Genomic DNA, 16,876 nt, shown 5'->3' with positions numbered 1-16,876 from the left:
CCATCAAATTTAAATATTTTAGAAAGAGAATTACTATATAGTTCTTATTTTAAATTTCTGAATAAGTAATATATTCACATTGCTCAAAATACAAAACGTTTAACAGTGTTTGTAGTGAAGTTTCCCTCCACTGGTCTTGTCTCCCAGCCACCAACTAGGCAGCCCATTATTAGTTTGTATGTCCCTTCTAGAGATAATTTATTCATATATAAGCAAATATATTTTGTTCCTTTCACCTGCCTTACTTTAAACACTGTTCTGTACTTTGCTTTTTTCACTTAATATCTTAGAGGTCAGTAAGTGAAGACATTTTCATCAGTTTAATGGCTGCATGCTATTTATTCCAATATGTTGATATACCATAATTACTTAAACATTCCCTTTCTAATGGACACTAAGGTACAGACTTAAGCCTTTGACTGGGAATCTGTTTAAAATTAGCTTACGTATTTTGTTCTCAGTAAGAATTACAGATTCTTTAGAAAATAGCTAATACACTCTCCAACTAAGCTTATGCAAAAGCTATTAAACTACTGTGAAGCCATTAGTAAAAGAGAAAATAGAATATTTCAAGTTACAGTCTTTGTAGCTTCAAGGTAGAACCCCAGTTATGAAGGGTTTACACACTAACTGGACATAAATCTGACATATGACAAGTACCATTTCTAAGTAACTGAAGAGATGAAACAAAATCACTCCCTGCTTGTTTTAATTGATGTAATCACAAAACTCCACTGAGTTCCTTTAAAGAAAGAACATAGTTTCTCAATATATCCAAAGTAAGCATCTATTTTTATAACCTAAACAAAGAATCTGGGAGAAAAGGTTATAAAACAGCCTTTCCCACTGTGAGAAACATGATCCTACTACCAATGTCTTTTCGTTAATTTTAAATGGCTTTCAGATTATGATTTAAAATTTGCAATTACTCTGTGTTTGTGGAAATAAGGTTCCTGAAAATTAGAGCTTACAGACACAAAAATTTCCCATGTATGTTTTAGAAGAAAAAAGTTGACTTGGCTATCTTGATTATAGTTAACTATTCATTCAAAATTTCACACTGAATTATGACCTTCAAGATTATAATTATTAGCCACTTTAGTTAACTTTTTTTTTTGGTAATCATTTATAGGGCACAAGATAACAATATCTTAAGAAAACACACTGACCTCCCTCCCTCAGTAGGCATTTACAAATATATAGAAAATGATAACTATGATCAATTCTATTATGCACTTTTAATTTTTAAAAAGATAATATTAATAATGTATGTCCGAATTCTTTCCTTCACTGACCACTAAACTCAGATTCTACTTTTCAAGATTAGTCTTATGCCAATTTGGATGCTATTTTAAAATTCCAAGTTTTAATTAACCCAAACAAATGTCTCTTGCTAGCAACTCCATAAATGGTATAGAAATAATTTCAAGTGAATGTTACATGAAACAATGTTTTAGATGCAACTGTTTATTTACATAAAACTCTTCATATCAATAGTTACCTAAAATTCATCCTATTTTTACTGTAACTATTAAAATTAGAAAGATTGTACTGAAGAATTTGGAAGCTAGAAATGAGCTCCTACTGGACAAGTGAGACTTCTAACAGTTCTTTTGAGTTATATCACGCTTGAATTTTAAATATATTTATTGTAGGGAAAACTTTTAAAAAGAACTAATACAATTCACACGGGAGTAAAGAAATTTATAATTATATTCAAATCCTATTTGGACATTTCACATTTTCAAACTGAACCCATTCTAGTAACTAATTCTAGCCACAAGTGACAGAATATACTGAATGAACTGTTACCTCTGAGATGAGGGCCCATACAAGCCTCCTTGCAAGCATCACTGTAATGAATGCTGCCAGGTGGTAATCAATGAGATGAAAATTCTGTAAGAGAAACAAATACCTTCATCAGAAAGAAATACCTATATCCAGTTGGAACTATTACATGAAGAGGTTTGCCTCCTCAAAAGATCTTCCTCAGCCCTAGCTGGTTTGGCTTAGTGGTTAGAGCGTCGGCCCGCAGACTGAAGGGTCCCAGGTTCAATTCTGGCCAAGAGCATGTACCTTGGTTGCAGGCTTGATCCCCGGCCCAACCAGGGCAGCATGCAGGAGGCAACCAATCAATGTGTCTCTCTCACATTGATGTTTTGCTCTCTCTCTCTCTCTCACTCTCCACACCTCCTTCCACTCTCTCTGAAAAGCAATGGAAAAAATATCCTCAGGTGAGGATAAAAAAAAAAGATCTTCCTTACATCACCTTACACTTACAAACCACGGGAATTTGAGAGATCTTGAAGAGGCTACCTATCTTCTACTTCTTCCATGACAAATTGCTTTAACTTTTCGAACACTATTTTAAACTATCAGGATGTATTCCTCTCCTTTTTCAAAAGCTTACTGTATTAAAGAGAAAAGATTACCACTTCGGGTTAACAAGTGATAACCTGCAGAATTATGGCAAAAATAATTAATCTAAAACGTCATATTTATGAGTGTCAAATTTAACAAATCAGTTGGAATTCCCAGCCTTTAGGAGTTACTGTTCTTGGTCTCTTTTGATCTAAGAGTTTATGTTTAGGCATCTACTAACCTAAACTCCCTACTCACTGATACATCAATTACATGCATTTAGTTTTTCTTACTTTGATTTAGAAGCATGTCTTATATTTGATTTCTTCTTCCTATAAAATGATGGTATTATCTAGATGGACACATGATTCCTTCTAGTTCTAAGTCTGTGTATGTAACTGTGATAATAAACAAAATGAAAAGTCATTAGCACCAAACAGAATCGGGATATATTTTCATTTTGATGGTCAAAGAGTCTGTAGGTTTCCACAGTTCCCCTTCCAGAATGAAAAGTTCAATTTCTCAATTAATCCTTTCAATAAATATGTACTGGGCACCCACAATGTGCCAAGTACTCTTCTTGAAACTGAGGACACAGTGCTGAAGAATGATAGACAAGGTTCCTGCTCTCCTGGATCCTACTTTTTACTGTGATGTGAGAGGGCAGAGGGATAAGAGATTAATAGTTGTCCCTTCTGTTATCACAGTAGAATTTAACTGAGCACTGAATCCTAGCTAACTAAAGGTTCATTTCCTCACCTCCCTTGAAAAAACTACTTGTGGCTAAGGGATGTACGGGAAAGTGATGTGTACTGCTTCCCAGCTACGCTCTTACAGGAAGAAGCTGTGTCTTGCTCCTTTCCTCCTTCCTGCTGGCCAGATGTGAGGACAGGAGTTGGAGCAGCTACTTTGGACCACGGTTTGGAAGAAGCATGTTGGGGGTGGCAGAACAACAGGTACAGAGTTGCCACATTGGCTTTATATCACCCACCTAATTTTTATTTAATAGAAAATTGAGCTTCTATTCTGTTTTAGCCACCCTATTACAGCAGCTAAACCCATATCATTAATAAATGTGTTTGAGGGGGAAGGGCAATGACAATAAACAAGCTAAGATGCAAAGCATTTCAAATAGTGACAACTGCTTGTAAGAAATAAAAGTGATAAACAAGGACTGGTGGTGGGGGCTGAGTGAAAAAGGTGAAGGGACTGAGAAGTACAAATTGGTAGTCACAAAATAATCATGGGAATGTAAAGTACAGCATAGGGTACTTTATTGTAATATTGTAATAACTATGTACGGTCCCAGGTAGGTCCTTGAAATACCCAGGGGACGACTTTGTAAAGTATATGATTGTCTAACCACTACGCTGTACACCTGAAACCAGTACAAAATAATATTAAATGTAAACTGTACTTGAAAAATAAAAAATTAAATTTAAATTTAAATTAAAAAATATAGTGACTGGGAAGGGAGGTACAGAGCCAGTTTAAATTGGTGGTTAAAGCCCTGGCCAGTTTGGCTCAGTGGTTAGAGTTGGCCCACAGACTGAAAGGCCTCAGGTTCAATTCCTGGTCAAGAGCATGTACCTTGGTTGCAGGTTCGATTCCCAGCCCATCGATATTTGTCTCTGTCTCCCTCTCTCTCTCTTCCCCCCTCCTCCCTCCCTTCCACTCTTTCTAAGAAATCAGTAGAAAAAATATCCTCAGGTGATTAAAAATAGAAGTGTTTCAGGTAAAGGGTGCCATGATTCTATTTGTATTTTAAAATGCTCACACTGAGTGCTGTGTGGCGAATATATTATTGTGGGGCAAGATTAATTAAGAAGCTATTCCTTTTGATTCAGGTGAGAAATGATTATGGAGATGCAGTGGACAGACTTGGGATACATTTTAAAGGCAGAGCAGCCAGGATGTCAAGAAAGTGGCTCACAAACATCCCTCAGATCATCTCTTTCCCTCTACGTATTTTGGATTCTAACAGTACTTATCCCCTCTTAGTTTTGAGGCCCCTCCTTGCTCACCCCACTCCTCCAAAAAAATGCAAGCAAATTTACTAGACTTCCTAGCTAATATCTGGGGGTCTTATTTATGCATCACCAGTCCATCTAAGACATTTTTTAATATCAAGATTTAAGTCCCTAATGTATCTTATTTTAAGCAAATTTAGTTAAGTTCTAAATCAATGCAAACTTATCTGCTTATTATTAACTCTATAAACCAGAGTATTTGATTAATCAGAGCCCTCCACTCCTGACTATTGTGAATAATTTACTATACTACTTATAGCTTTTATGTTTCTTAGGGTTAGGACTCATTTAGCTAATTTCTTGATAGCTAGAATGATACTTTACATACTTAGGTATCCACATTTTCTTTTTGATAATTATTAAGATCTTGAAATGGAAAAAGAAAAACCTAATATGTAAATGTGACAAATTTCTCAGTGTGGCATGCATAATAGAAGGAAACTTAATAGAGACAGACCACTAGTTGGGGTGTAAGTCTCTTCTAGAAATCCTTCTCAGGCTGTGACCTGCTATGCTTGAACACCTTCAGTGATGGGCAATAACTAGGTCTCTGGCAGCCCATTTATCTTTGAACAGCTCAAGGATTCAGAACCCTTTCAGATTCATGGAATCAAGTCTTATTTGCTATTCCACCTATGTTACTATTAGCTCCACAATTAAATTTTGAGCTTTGTGTGAGCAAGGATTACATGTGGCCAATGAGTGAGTCAGTCCACACATTAACCTCCTTTAAATGTGCCTTCCTCTCTACAGCAGAGACTAGGAAGCTAAAAACTACATTTCCAGACTTTCTTTTTTTTTAATCCTCGCCTGAGGATATTTTTTCCATTACTTTTCAGAGAGAGTGGAAAGGGGAGAGGGGGAGAGGGGGGGGGGGGAGATAGATGCGGGCGGGGGGGGGGGGGAGGAGAAACAAACATCGATGCGAGAGAGACACACTGATTGGTTGCCTCCTGCAGGTGCCCCAACTGGGGCCAAGACTACAACTGAGGTACGTGCCCTTGGCCGGAATCAAACCCAGCACCCTTCAGTCCATGGGCCAACGCTCTAACCACTGAGCAAAACCTGCTAAGGCCATTTCCAGACTTTCTTGCAACTGAATTTCTAGATTTGATTTAGATTCTGCCAAACAGGTATCACATAAAACTTGAATTCAGAACTGAGTAAAGTGGGGAGATGGGCAAGTGAAGGTCACTCATTTTTGATGGTTTGCATTAGAGCAAAGGAAGCATAATTTTGGAGTCAGCAGCATAGAAACAGCTTCCTAACTGAGAGGAACACTGGCTCCCTTTGTTTCAAGCAACATTTACAGGAGACTTTTAAAAGAACTCTCATCAGAAATGGCTGGGAGAAAAGCTCTTTAATTAGCCTGAAAATTCAACAAATGAGAAGTTTCCATATGATGTCAAAGTAGAAATTGTATAATGTACTTACAGAGTAAATATAGAATAAATATGGGAAGTTAAGCATAGCAGATAGGTTTGGATTTGAGTGCTCACTGTGTCACTATGTGATTCTGAGCTAGTCTCATAAGTTCTAGGTCTCATATAACTCATTCATAAAATGGGAGTCAGACAGTAGTGCCTACCTGTTTTTACAAAGAGTAAATGAGATAATACTTGCAAAGAACATAGTAAATATTTTAATAAGTGTTTGCTAATGTCACTGTTAAGAGAGTGAGGTATTTATAGAGCTATATAACTGGAAGAAGCCTTAAAGATCATTTAATCCAAATTCTTCATTTTATAACACCATGGTCAAAGAAGGATGGATAAAGTACAGTTTCTACACTCAATAAATTCAAAATTCAGGTGGGAAAAAGACTATTAAAAATAAAGCATATAATTTGGCACTAAATCATTACAATTCTTAAAGAAACTGAAATTCTCTTCACCTAAGATTAAGTAGGTAAATGGTCAATATGAAGAGAAAATTATGAATGGTTAATTCCAGGAACAACCAAGTGATACAAACATGTAAAAGAAAAATGTTTATTTCCTTCCCATACCATCTTGAAGAGTTTCATCCGCACTTCCTTTCTATGTGCACCAAGCCAGGGAGGTTTTCTAATCATTTATAAATCCAGAAACATATATACACTACCCAGGACAATAGCTTGCTTTCTCCTATCACATATCTCTAGTACCCACCTAAATTTGCCAGTGCCAACCCCTTACCTGTCAAGTCACCTGACTAGCCTTCCCATTATTTTATATATCCTTCTATGGAGAACATTCTCAGCATCAAGATTATCAGAGTCCTCCTAACTAGAAAGATAGAAGAAACCTACAATATATTGTGATGTACTTTAGCAGAGACAGCTAGCTAGTTCTTGTCGACATTTTATTTTTGTAACAGAACCCAATTTTATTCAGGGAAACAATGAATTCAGTAAAAGGACTATATTTTCCAGCCTCCCTTGCAGGACACATGTGAAAATGATATAACCCTAGCCCACAAGAAACTCTCCTTTATACTTCCCTTTCCTTTTTTCCCTTTCTGGCTGGTAGGGATGGACCACAGCCACCTTGAAGGCCACACACTGGAAGACAGTTGTCAGTGTCAGCCAGGGTCCCGATTGACCATATGGGAAGTGTGCTACTCCTGCCAAGCAGGACAAGTGCCTCAGACTGCTATGTGTTTGAATAAAAAAATTGGGGGGTTATTTATAGAAGCTTCCATTATCCTAGTACAGTCATTAAAAGGGTAGAGTTCCTAGAATTTAATCATATTGGCACCTTAAATTTCCAACAAATATAACATGGTGCAGAGAAAGCTAAATATCAAAACCTTCCTGTGATATTATTATAATAAGTTATTTAAGTTATTTAAGTTATTCTGCATTTTCATTTATATTTTTACTTCCTCTAGTCATGGACCAAAGACGGATATTTTATATTTTAACAATCTTACGACATTACATGTCTGAAAGTAATGTGGTTTAACAGAAAAACACTTTATTAAAAGAAAAATAATTTCTACACACAGGTTTTCCAACTAGTTTCTTGGCTAAGTAATATGAAGAACTTAAAGGCCGATGAAGACTTACTTACCAATGAAGTACAAGAGGCAGGATGATTGTAAGGATACCACCACACTGTTTTATAGATGTTGATGTACTGAATGAACAGCGCAACCAACAGGTAGATGAAAAAGAGAAATTCAAAGAGCAGGCTCCCATCCACAGGCAAATCAGGAATTTGGCAATGACGAACAGGGCCTGGGGTGATTAAGGCTGTGATAGGTGGGACCGGAACGCCAATAGCACTACCATTCCTGGAAGAGAAAACTTAGGGTTAGCTCAAATAGTGATTACCCTTCAGTGTCATACAGAATAAAGGGCCCCTGCTTCATTCTCCACCTACCCTTTAACTGTTGGCCTTCCCCAAAAATCTACCCTAGGATCTTTGGCTCGTCTTCTCCCTCCACACATACCCTCTCAGTGATCTACTATGTGGCCATGACTTCCATTATCCCCATAAGCTGAAAAGAAAAACTTCTCTCCATAGAGCTCACTGCTGAGTTTTAGACCCATGTTATCACGTTGTCTACTGGACATCTCTGTGTTCCTCCTCTTGTAGTCCTGGCCCTAGTTCATGGCCCATCCAGTTTGCTGCCCAAATAAAAAACCTGGGAAATCATATTAGAACTTTCCTTCTGCCTCTCCATATCCAATCACTTTCTAAATCTTATATATTCCACTTTATAAACCTTTTTCCAAACTGTACCCTCCTCTCTAAACCCCGCTGCCTTACTTAGTTCAAGCAGTTACTATTTTTCATCTAAACTATTATAGAAATCCCCATAAATTCAATTCCCCTTTACCAAATCCTTTAACCTTCCTTCAGAGATCTTTCTAAAGCGAAACTTGGATCTTTCTAAAATGTTACCCTCTTGAATTAACCCCTTTAATGCCTCTCCACTGCCAACAGAATATAAAAAATTTTTAGTGTGTCCTGTGAGGCCCTCTGCTTAACAGACTCCTTAACCCCTCAGATACACATTTACTGACAAAGTCCTTCAAGACTTTTAAAATGATTAGGCATATCCTATACAAAGCTTACTGTGATTTACTCAATCAAAATTGATTCATCTCTCCTCTGTGCCACCACTACACCCAAACTATGCCTTCATGCTGGCAAAAATACAAGGCAGCAAGAAAAAAGGAAGACCATATGTGAGATGGATTGATGCTATAAAAGTAGCCATAGGCACCAGTCTACAGAACATTGCTGAATTCAGGACACTGTAGACATCACTAATTCATAGGCTCACCAGGAGCTGGAGCTGACTCAGTGGCATGTAACACAAGCCTTTAACATTGTACTTTTATACTATTATATCATTATATATATACATATATATATACATATATACATATACATGTATGTCTTGTTTATCACACCATAATCTTAAGGACAGAGACTATACTTTTCCTAGTTTACTGCAAATATATAACTTTAGTTTGAGAAGACAGCAGACCAATGCAGTCATGAAAAAGAGATCTCTTAAAACACGGATTAAAATATACAAGTTTTAATTCCTATATCCTCGTTGTTCTTTCTTCCAAGCTGTTTTATTGGTCAGAAATAGCTGGGCTATCTAAAATGATAAAATTTCCCACTATATATATATATATATATCTGGAAATAGTTACAGAGATCTAAGAGTCTATTATTGTTTACAGAACATGAAAAAGAGGGCTGCTTTGGATATTTTCAAAGAAGATTCTAGGAAAGGGACAGTATTAGCATTACCATTCTACTCTAAAAGTTCCAAATATAGAATTCTAGCATTAGTATGTGACATTCACAGTACTTTATGTGACTCATGGGAATATAAACCCGGGTCATTCTGAACAGTTAAGAATACATGGCAGAAATGCACAGGAGCTAGAAGGTAAGAACAGGGATGGGGGAGGGAAGGAGTCAGAAAAAATTATAAAAATGTCTTCCTCTCATTCCCAGAGTATCCTCTAATAGAACAAGCTTATCAAGGAGTAGGCTATGATCTACCAGTAAGCTTCATAACCCTACCTGCTCAATTATAAACCATTCATGAACACCACAGCCCTCTGATCTATTCTGGGAGATGGGCCACAGCACTTTACAACCCCAGAAGATATGATTCACACAGAACACAGCATGAAAAGTGTCCTCCAGAGTTGTACAAGGTGGTGAACTTGAACAGAGAGGATTAATGCCAGCAGCCAATATATTCCCTCACTCCAGTTAATCATAAAATATGGAAATAAAGAATTCTGAGTTGTTACAAGGTTATGAGCCTCTACTCTAGAACAAAATAAAAATCCTAATTCCTCTTCAGTCAAAACTAGATGAAAGGGGAAAGCATGCTGAGATGTTATAATTTAAAGGTTAAAAAGGTTCTTACAGAAATTTTTCCAAGTAAAAACTAACGTGCTTCTGTTGCTAAAAAAGTCAGTAAAATGCTGGGCCTCAAGAAAGATACTCAAAACAAAGTACAAAAGACCTACACTTGTGATATTCTATACACCTTGGCCATTATACATCAAGCCAGAAGACACGGAGACAAAGGTCAAATAAAGTGATCCAGAGTATCAGTGGGAAAGAGGAAATAAGGAGTAAGATGAAAGCCAGAGAGGAGATATGGTCAAAGTTCTTAACTGGCGCCCCACCAAAGCCAAAAGGTAACAAACACACTTAGTCAATATATCTCAGAAAATTAGTTACAGAGGTATTATTAAAAAAAGGAAAAGAAAAAAAAAGATTATTCCTCTAACAGGATATCAAAATAGATTCAAGAAAAGCAGATACACAAATGTTTGAGATACAATGTGGAATAGTTCTCCCAGATTTTCCACTAATCAGCTGTGGTCTTTGAGAAAGTAACTATATCCCTGAGCCTCAGTTTCTTTGTCTATAATACAAGGGTTGGAACAGATTCTCTTTAAAGAACTCAATGTTAACACTGACTATTGTCTTTTAAACTGTGTTGCAGGTCCCCAAGCCCAAGCTTGATGATTTGCTAGGAGGACCCATGGGACTCAGCGTACAGTTGTGTTCACAGCTAAGATTTACTATAGCAAACAGGTATGAATCAAAATCAGCAGAGGGAAAAGGTACATGGGTAAAAATCTGGAGAAAACCAGGTACAAACTGCCAAGAGTCCTTTCTCAGCGGAGTCATACAGAATGCACTTAACTCTCAGCAACTACTTGTGATAATCCATGTTGTGCTGTCTACCAGGAAGGCTCATTATAGACTAAGCACCCGAAGTTTTTATACGGGGCTGGCCATGGAGGTACTCTCTGCCTAGCTGTACAAATGCTTCCAAAATCCCAAAAGGAAAGGTGTTCAGCAAAGCCATCCTTAGAGAGGCCTGCTTTCAAGGCTGGCATCTGGGAACTTGACTGGTAAACAGTCAAGTTTACCCTTACTGACATAAAAGTTTTATTAAATTATGAGTGGCTCACTGTGCCTAAAGCATTTGTGCAATGTGGTTTATGCTGAACACCTGCTTCATCCTTGCATATAAAGTTTGTGTGCAGGAAGAGTTAACATAGCAGGTATGAGACTGGCTTTTATGGAGCCAGCAAGCAACAGAATTTAGCTAAGCAATGGACAAAGCAAGGAGGTTTCAAAGGAATAAAGAAAAATAAGAAGGGATAAAGCAGTGATCATTTTGACATGCTCAAGTGATATTATTAAGAAAGTACCTGCATGGACAAAACAAAGAAAAATTCACTTAGTCCTTCTCAAACAAGATTCTCCCTCAACTAAAATCTCTCTAGGAAACTCAGAAACTAACAATATCTCCTCATTTAGAAGGCAATCATCTAAGCAAGCTGTCCCAAGAACAAATTCCTGCTCCCTACAGGTGGAAAACACTACAGGGAACTATGGATTTCAATCTTGACTGTGTCACCAAACTAGCTCTTTGACATTCTCAAGTTTAACTTAACCAGTCTGGCCACAATGCTCTCTTCTCCAGCTGACCTTGCAGAATCAAAGATATCATCCAAAATTATATCACACTTAAGCAATTACCTAGTTCTCGCTTCAGTACTCTGCAGACACTCCAGAAGAGAGTCCTCCCCATCTGGAGCCTGCCTTTCTTTGTACACATCCTTCCTGAATCTATCCCTGGTTTTTATCCCTATTCTTTATACCCTCACCCCAGGTCTTACATCGCCTATTCTAGGCTGCTTTTTTCCCATCAAGAAACAAATATAGAACCATCTTCTCCCAAAATAACCTCTTGAGGTAAAAATGTCACAAAATAATCACTCAATAACAGTGACTTTTCAAACCATGAACAACTACGATCTTTCACTTTATTCTAATCTGTTGAAAAATACATTTTTCTTCCCACCACCCCAGTTAATTGCTAAAGAAATATATGTTGCCCAGCCGGGCATGGCTCAGTGGTTGAGCATTGACCTAGGATCCAGGAGATAGCAGTTCGATTCCTGGTCAGGGCACATGCTCGGGTTGCAGGCTCAATCCCCAGTCGGAGGCGTGCAGGAGGCAGCCGATCAATGACGATGCTCTCATCATTGATGTTTCTCTCTCTCTCTCTCTGAAATCAATAAAAAAAAGAGAAATATATGTTAAAGGACGAGAGTGGGTGCCCGGCCAGCGTGGCTCAGTGGTTGAGCATCAACTTATGAACCAGGAGGTCATGGATCCATTCCCGGTCAGGGCACATGCCCAGGTAGTGGGCTTGATCTCCAGTCGGGGGCGTGCAGGAGGCAGCCAATCAATGACACTCTCATCATTGATGTTTCTATCTCTCTCTCTCTCTCTCTCTCTCCCTTCCTCTCTCTGAAATCAATAAAGATATATTTATTTAAAAAAAAAAACAAAAAAAAACCCCAAGTACAACCATCCTCCCCAACCCAGGCACCCCTCTTAGAATTAAAAAAAAAAAAAGAAAGAAAAAAAAAAAGGACAGTGGGTGGAGAATGGTAGATCGAGGCAACCGGATTGGAACCTTGAAAGCTGGGATAGAAGAGCTACAAGGCAGGCAGAGAAAAGCATACGTGATCACAGCTACACCCACCTAAGAGCAGAGGTAACTTCCAAATATTCCTAGTTCTTCCCAGTACTCTACTTGCAGACTTTAAGTGCAAGCATAATCCTCTAGGAATATGGTTTTCAGCTCTTTTTTAATAGCAGAACACTTCATTTTTCCTCCCCAAAAGGTATTTTACATGGTATCCCGATACTTAAAACTCAGAGGAGGAATTAGTCTGCTTAGGAAAGGACTAGGAAACCTGAAGCCTAGAATGCTAGGCCCACCTGCCTCTTCCTTCCTTCTAAGCACTCCTACAGCAGAGACTGGCACACTGAGGCGAGATTCCGTGGGACAACTTGAGAACATAATTATCTAGGGGAATCCTCAAAGCCCAAGTAGAAGAAAATGAACAAAAACTACTGGAGGTAATATAGAGGGAGAGCTGCCCTGGGTGGGTAGCTCAGTTGGTTAGAGTGTCATCCCAATACACCAAACCTGAGGGTTTAATCCCTGGTCAGGGCACATACACAAATCAACCAATGAAGGCACAAATAAGTAGAACAAATTGATTTTTTTTTCCTCTCTCTCTCTCCCTTCTCTCTAAAAAAATAAAACACACATACATACACACACACACACACACACACACACACACACACACACACGGGGGTCAGAGGGGAAGCACAGAGGTAGACTTTTTCAGCTAGCCAGAATCCTAGCTAAGCACAGCTATGATTTTCTACTACAATTTCAAAGTACTGAATCACTAAGTTGACAGTCAATTATATATTAGTAAAATTAAGGCATGGACTTCATATAGGAAACATCTTTCACCTAAATATCCATGTTACATAGTACCTTTCTTCAAAAGCATTTTCACATATTCTCATTCTTTTTATTCTCTTTATTTTAAAAAATGTAATAATACATGTTACTTGTAGAAATTTTGGTAAATTCAGAGTAAAGTTTTAAAAAGTTACAATTTACCGTTTCATTTGTTTTCAACATTATTCTATGAAGCAGATAGAATCACTGTTTTTTGTTTGTTTGTTTTTCAGTATCACTTTTTAAAGTGAGAAAATCCAAAGACGACAGTTAAATATAATACTCTAGAATAAATTATAAGTAATTTGTATACATAACCATAAAATTTCAATTGAAAATTAGTATGAAAATCAGAGACTGGAAAAATCCCTTCAAACTGAAATTTCAGGGAGACTCCCCTTCAATGAAATGCTAAAATCAGAATTGATTTTGAAGACTGAGTAGAACTTGGGTTGGAAAGTCAGAAAGAAAAAGGGAGAATAGTCCAGGAAGAGAGAAGTACACAAATAATATGAGGAGGGCCTGATAAGACAGCAGTAGTACTGATTACCAGATTTGAAAATTAGAATCAAAGTAAGAAAAAACTCTGTTCAGGGAAGAAGCAGAAATTAGCTGGCAAAAATTATTTTGACCAAACAAGCAGGTAAAAGCCATCTCTTCCCACTGCTACATGACTGAAACTCCTGATGGAGTTATCCTAGATAAGAACTAATTCATCTTAACTTTTGAAATTAGGAAACAGTGATAAATTTCCATTTAAAAAATCAAGTTCTTTATTCTCATACAAAATGACACAAATCTTAAGATGTTTAGGTTACAGCTGACAATTTATTAATTTCAAACAATATTTTTAAGAAAATAATTTTTAAGACCCTTGGTAGAATATGACTTATAATTTTAGAATCTCATATAAACTGTCCATTTTAATTTGCCCTCAGAAAAAAGCTTTGTACTTTAATTCATTCCTCCCTTCTTTTAATAGCTAAAAAGGTGATGACTAGAATTTGGATTATCATCCACAAGAATTAAACTGCTTTCACTTTGTGGGCCCCATATCACAACTCTCTGCCTCCCAAGTATTCTGAAATACTGAGCTTTCAGTTTTCAAGGCAGGATTTCTACTTCAGGGTCAAGAAATAATCTTCATAAACAAATACCTAAATAGCATGATGACTTCTATATTAGTCTTACTGATCACAGGATATTACAAATTACACATAATCTTATTTCTTCTTTACCTGTTTCTCAGGCCTGTTCCATTGCCACAGCCCCCACCAACCAAAGTCTGTAAAGAGGGTAAAGCTGAACGGCTTAGCTGCTGCCGACTAGGGCCCCTCCTTCCACCGGGCATGTCCGGGAACCAGTCTGCTTCCAGTGCCACCTGTAGTTGCAACCCAGGTTAATGGTTGTCAACCTGTTTCAACTCTGAACAATAACAAAATAAAACCAAAAAAAAAATTAAATATCAGTTTACTATTTTTAAACTAGGCAACGTAACAAAACAACCAGAAAAACTGAGTGAGCAGGGCTTGTAAAACCAGATTTTCAAACAAATGTTCAGTATCTACTAACTACTTTATTCTAATGAAATGAGTACTCAGACTCTAATGGATCAGGTCAGAAGCATAAGTTCTGATCTAAGGTCTGTTCAGCACTAGGGAAGTCACAATTTGTATCTTTTGTCACTTAAGTATAGCATATGAAAGATATTACAATCAGGTAGAAATTCACAAGAAACACTTAATATAAACATTTCCAATTCAAATGTAATATTTCACAGTAAGCCTCTTGAAATAGAGGAGAATCAGCACTGTACAAAATGTTACATTTTGTTACCAGGGGATCTGGTTCTGAGATCAGATGTGTCACATGTTATCTGACTTTAAACTTAGGCATTTAATCTCTGAGTTTCTTTATCAAAAGAAAAAAAAGTGTTCCCTGTCCTACAGAGGTTGTTGTCAGGATTAACAATGACGATTGTTAACAATTAACAATTCTGTAAAAGGAGAACTGTTCAGGTGGTATCTCCATACGTTAGAGTGAAAACATTGGAAGGAGTTCAAGTGGATGCCCACTCCAGAAAAACGTATGTAAGATCAGTTAGAAATTACTGAAACCTCAAGAGTAAAATATAAGTCACAGACGAAGAGCCTCACTTAAAAGAAACCGTCTTCATCAATCTGGCAAAATCACAGCTCCTTCCAATATGGATATGAAAATTTGTTTACTAAACGATACAACTTAAACACTGTAGAATGACACCCTGTAAAAAAAAACACCCAAAAACAACAAAAAATCCTGGCTTTCAGAACATTACCGCAGAAAGCCGTATTCCTACAGCTTTTGACTGAAGTCTAATAAACGCCAGGTGAGACAAAGCATTCAAACTGCTGGATGTGGGTAGGGGCTGCTGGTCCTTGCCCAAAGGTAAAGAAAAGTGTGGAGAGGGAAAAAAATAAAATGAAATGAAATGGAAGAGGCGAGAGGATGTGGTGGGGGGTAGGTGGATGGCGAGACGCTACAAACTTCAACAGACCGGCCCCTAACGAGGGGACAGGCGGTCCCCACTGCGCAACCCGGAGAGCCGAAACAGGCCCTGGACAGACGGACAGCACGGCAGCTCGGTAATACTCACGCATGGAAGAAGCCCGGCCGGTGGGGCGGGATCCCTGGGAGCAGGCGACAGCTTTACAGGACAGACCCCAAGCCAGAGAGCTCCCTCCCCGCGCTGAGACGCTCCAAACCAGCGGCTTGTCCGCAGGCCGCCCAGCCCAGAGAGTAAAAAAAAAAATGTCCCAGCTTCGAGTTGCCAGACCCAGGCCTAGGCCCAGACTCTGAGTCAGTGCCAGAGTCAGAGCAAGCGCTAAAGCTAGAAGCAGAGCTCAGTGCCGTCAGCACTCATCCTCAGCCTCCATTACCGCGGAGCTGAGCAGACGTGGCAGCGCACGGCGATGACGTCAGCTTCGCGACGGCTGGGCATCCGACCTGGGAGCTGGCTCCCGGAACTACAAGGACCGCTGGAGGAGCGAGCCTCCCACCCCCTCCAGCGTGCACATGCGCAGTGGGACGCGCCTGCTCCGGACTCGTGGTCCAGCGCTCCCGGCCAGCGCCAGCTAACGCATTTCCTGCTCGGGCCTCAGTAAGCCAGCCCCTAAGGGTCACTGTGGTAACGTCGTGGACCCCAACTGTATGCAAGTTGTCGCTCCGGTTTTACGGATGGGGAAGGTTGGGAGACGTCACCTAAGGTCACGTCACTGCGAAGTAAAGGAGCCCAAATCGCGCGGTCTTGCTTCAGCATCCAGTCGTCCTGTTTACTGTAAAGGTCTAGAGCTCAGAGTCTAGAGGAAGAGACAAATTGTGAAATAACTTACATTGTTACAAAAATTACAATTTGTTACAATAAATGCAACATTAATATTCTGCCCAAGGTCGGGAGATGGCATGCAAGACGGCGTAATAAATTCTGTGGGATGGTGGTGGTGTCCATACCAAGGAAAGCTGCAGAGAGCGTTTGGGGTTTGAAGCCTAGACTCCAAGAAAGAACAGGCAGTTGGTGGGAGAATGACTTTCAGGGAATTGGCAGATAATAAAGTAAGGAGGTGGACAACATCATGATGAAATCAGAAACTGTCAAAAGTTTGGTATTAAAAGAAGAATAAAAG

General features: G+C 38.7%; 1 protein-coding gene across 2 annotated transcripts in view; it reads right to left on the bottom strand.

Moving 5' to 3' along the window:
- Positions 1 to 16,876, bottom strand: part of TMEM39A (transmembrane protein 39A) — a 34,205-nt gene that overhangs the window by 13,219 nt on the left and 4,110 nt on the right. Inside the window, exons 3-6 of one of the 2 annotated variants that reach the window (XM_081138944.1) lie at positions 15,850 to 16,552; positions 14,453 to 14,595; positions 7,445 to 7,667; positions 1,813 to 1,896 (exon numbers count right to left, since the gene is read on the bottom strand). In XM_081138944.1, coding sequence (XP_080995070.1) covers positions 1,813 to 1,896; positions 7,445 to 7,667; positions 14,453 to 14,565 — 420 coding nt within the window. In that variant the 5' untranslated portion in view covers positions 14,566 to 14,595; positions 15,850 to 16,552. Of the gene's footprint in view, positions 1 to 1,812; positions 1,897 to 7,444; positions 7,668 to 14,452; positions 14,640 to 15,849; positions 16,553 to 16,876 lie in introns of those variants that run through there. The other variant, XM_081138943.1, reaches the window with a different exon arrangement.

Source organism: Miniopterus schreibersii, assembly GCF_964146895.1.
Source record: "Miniopterus schreibersii genome assembly, chromosome: 5".
NCBI classification, from domain to species: domain Eukaryota; kingdom Metazoa; phylum Chordata; class Mammalia; order Chiroptera; family Miniopteridae; genus Miniopterus; species Miniopterus schreibersii.
Note: the sequence above shows the minus strand (reverse complement) of the source record. Positions and strands in the feature narration are given on the sequence as shown.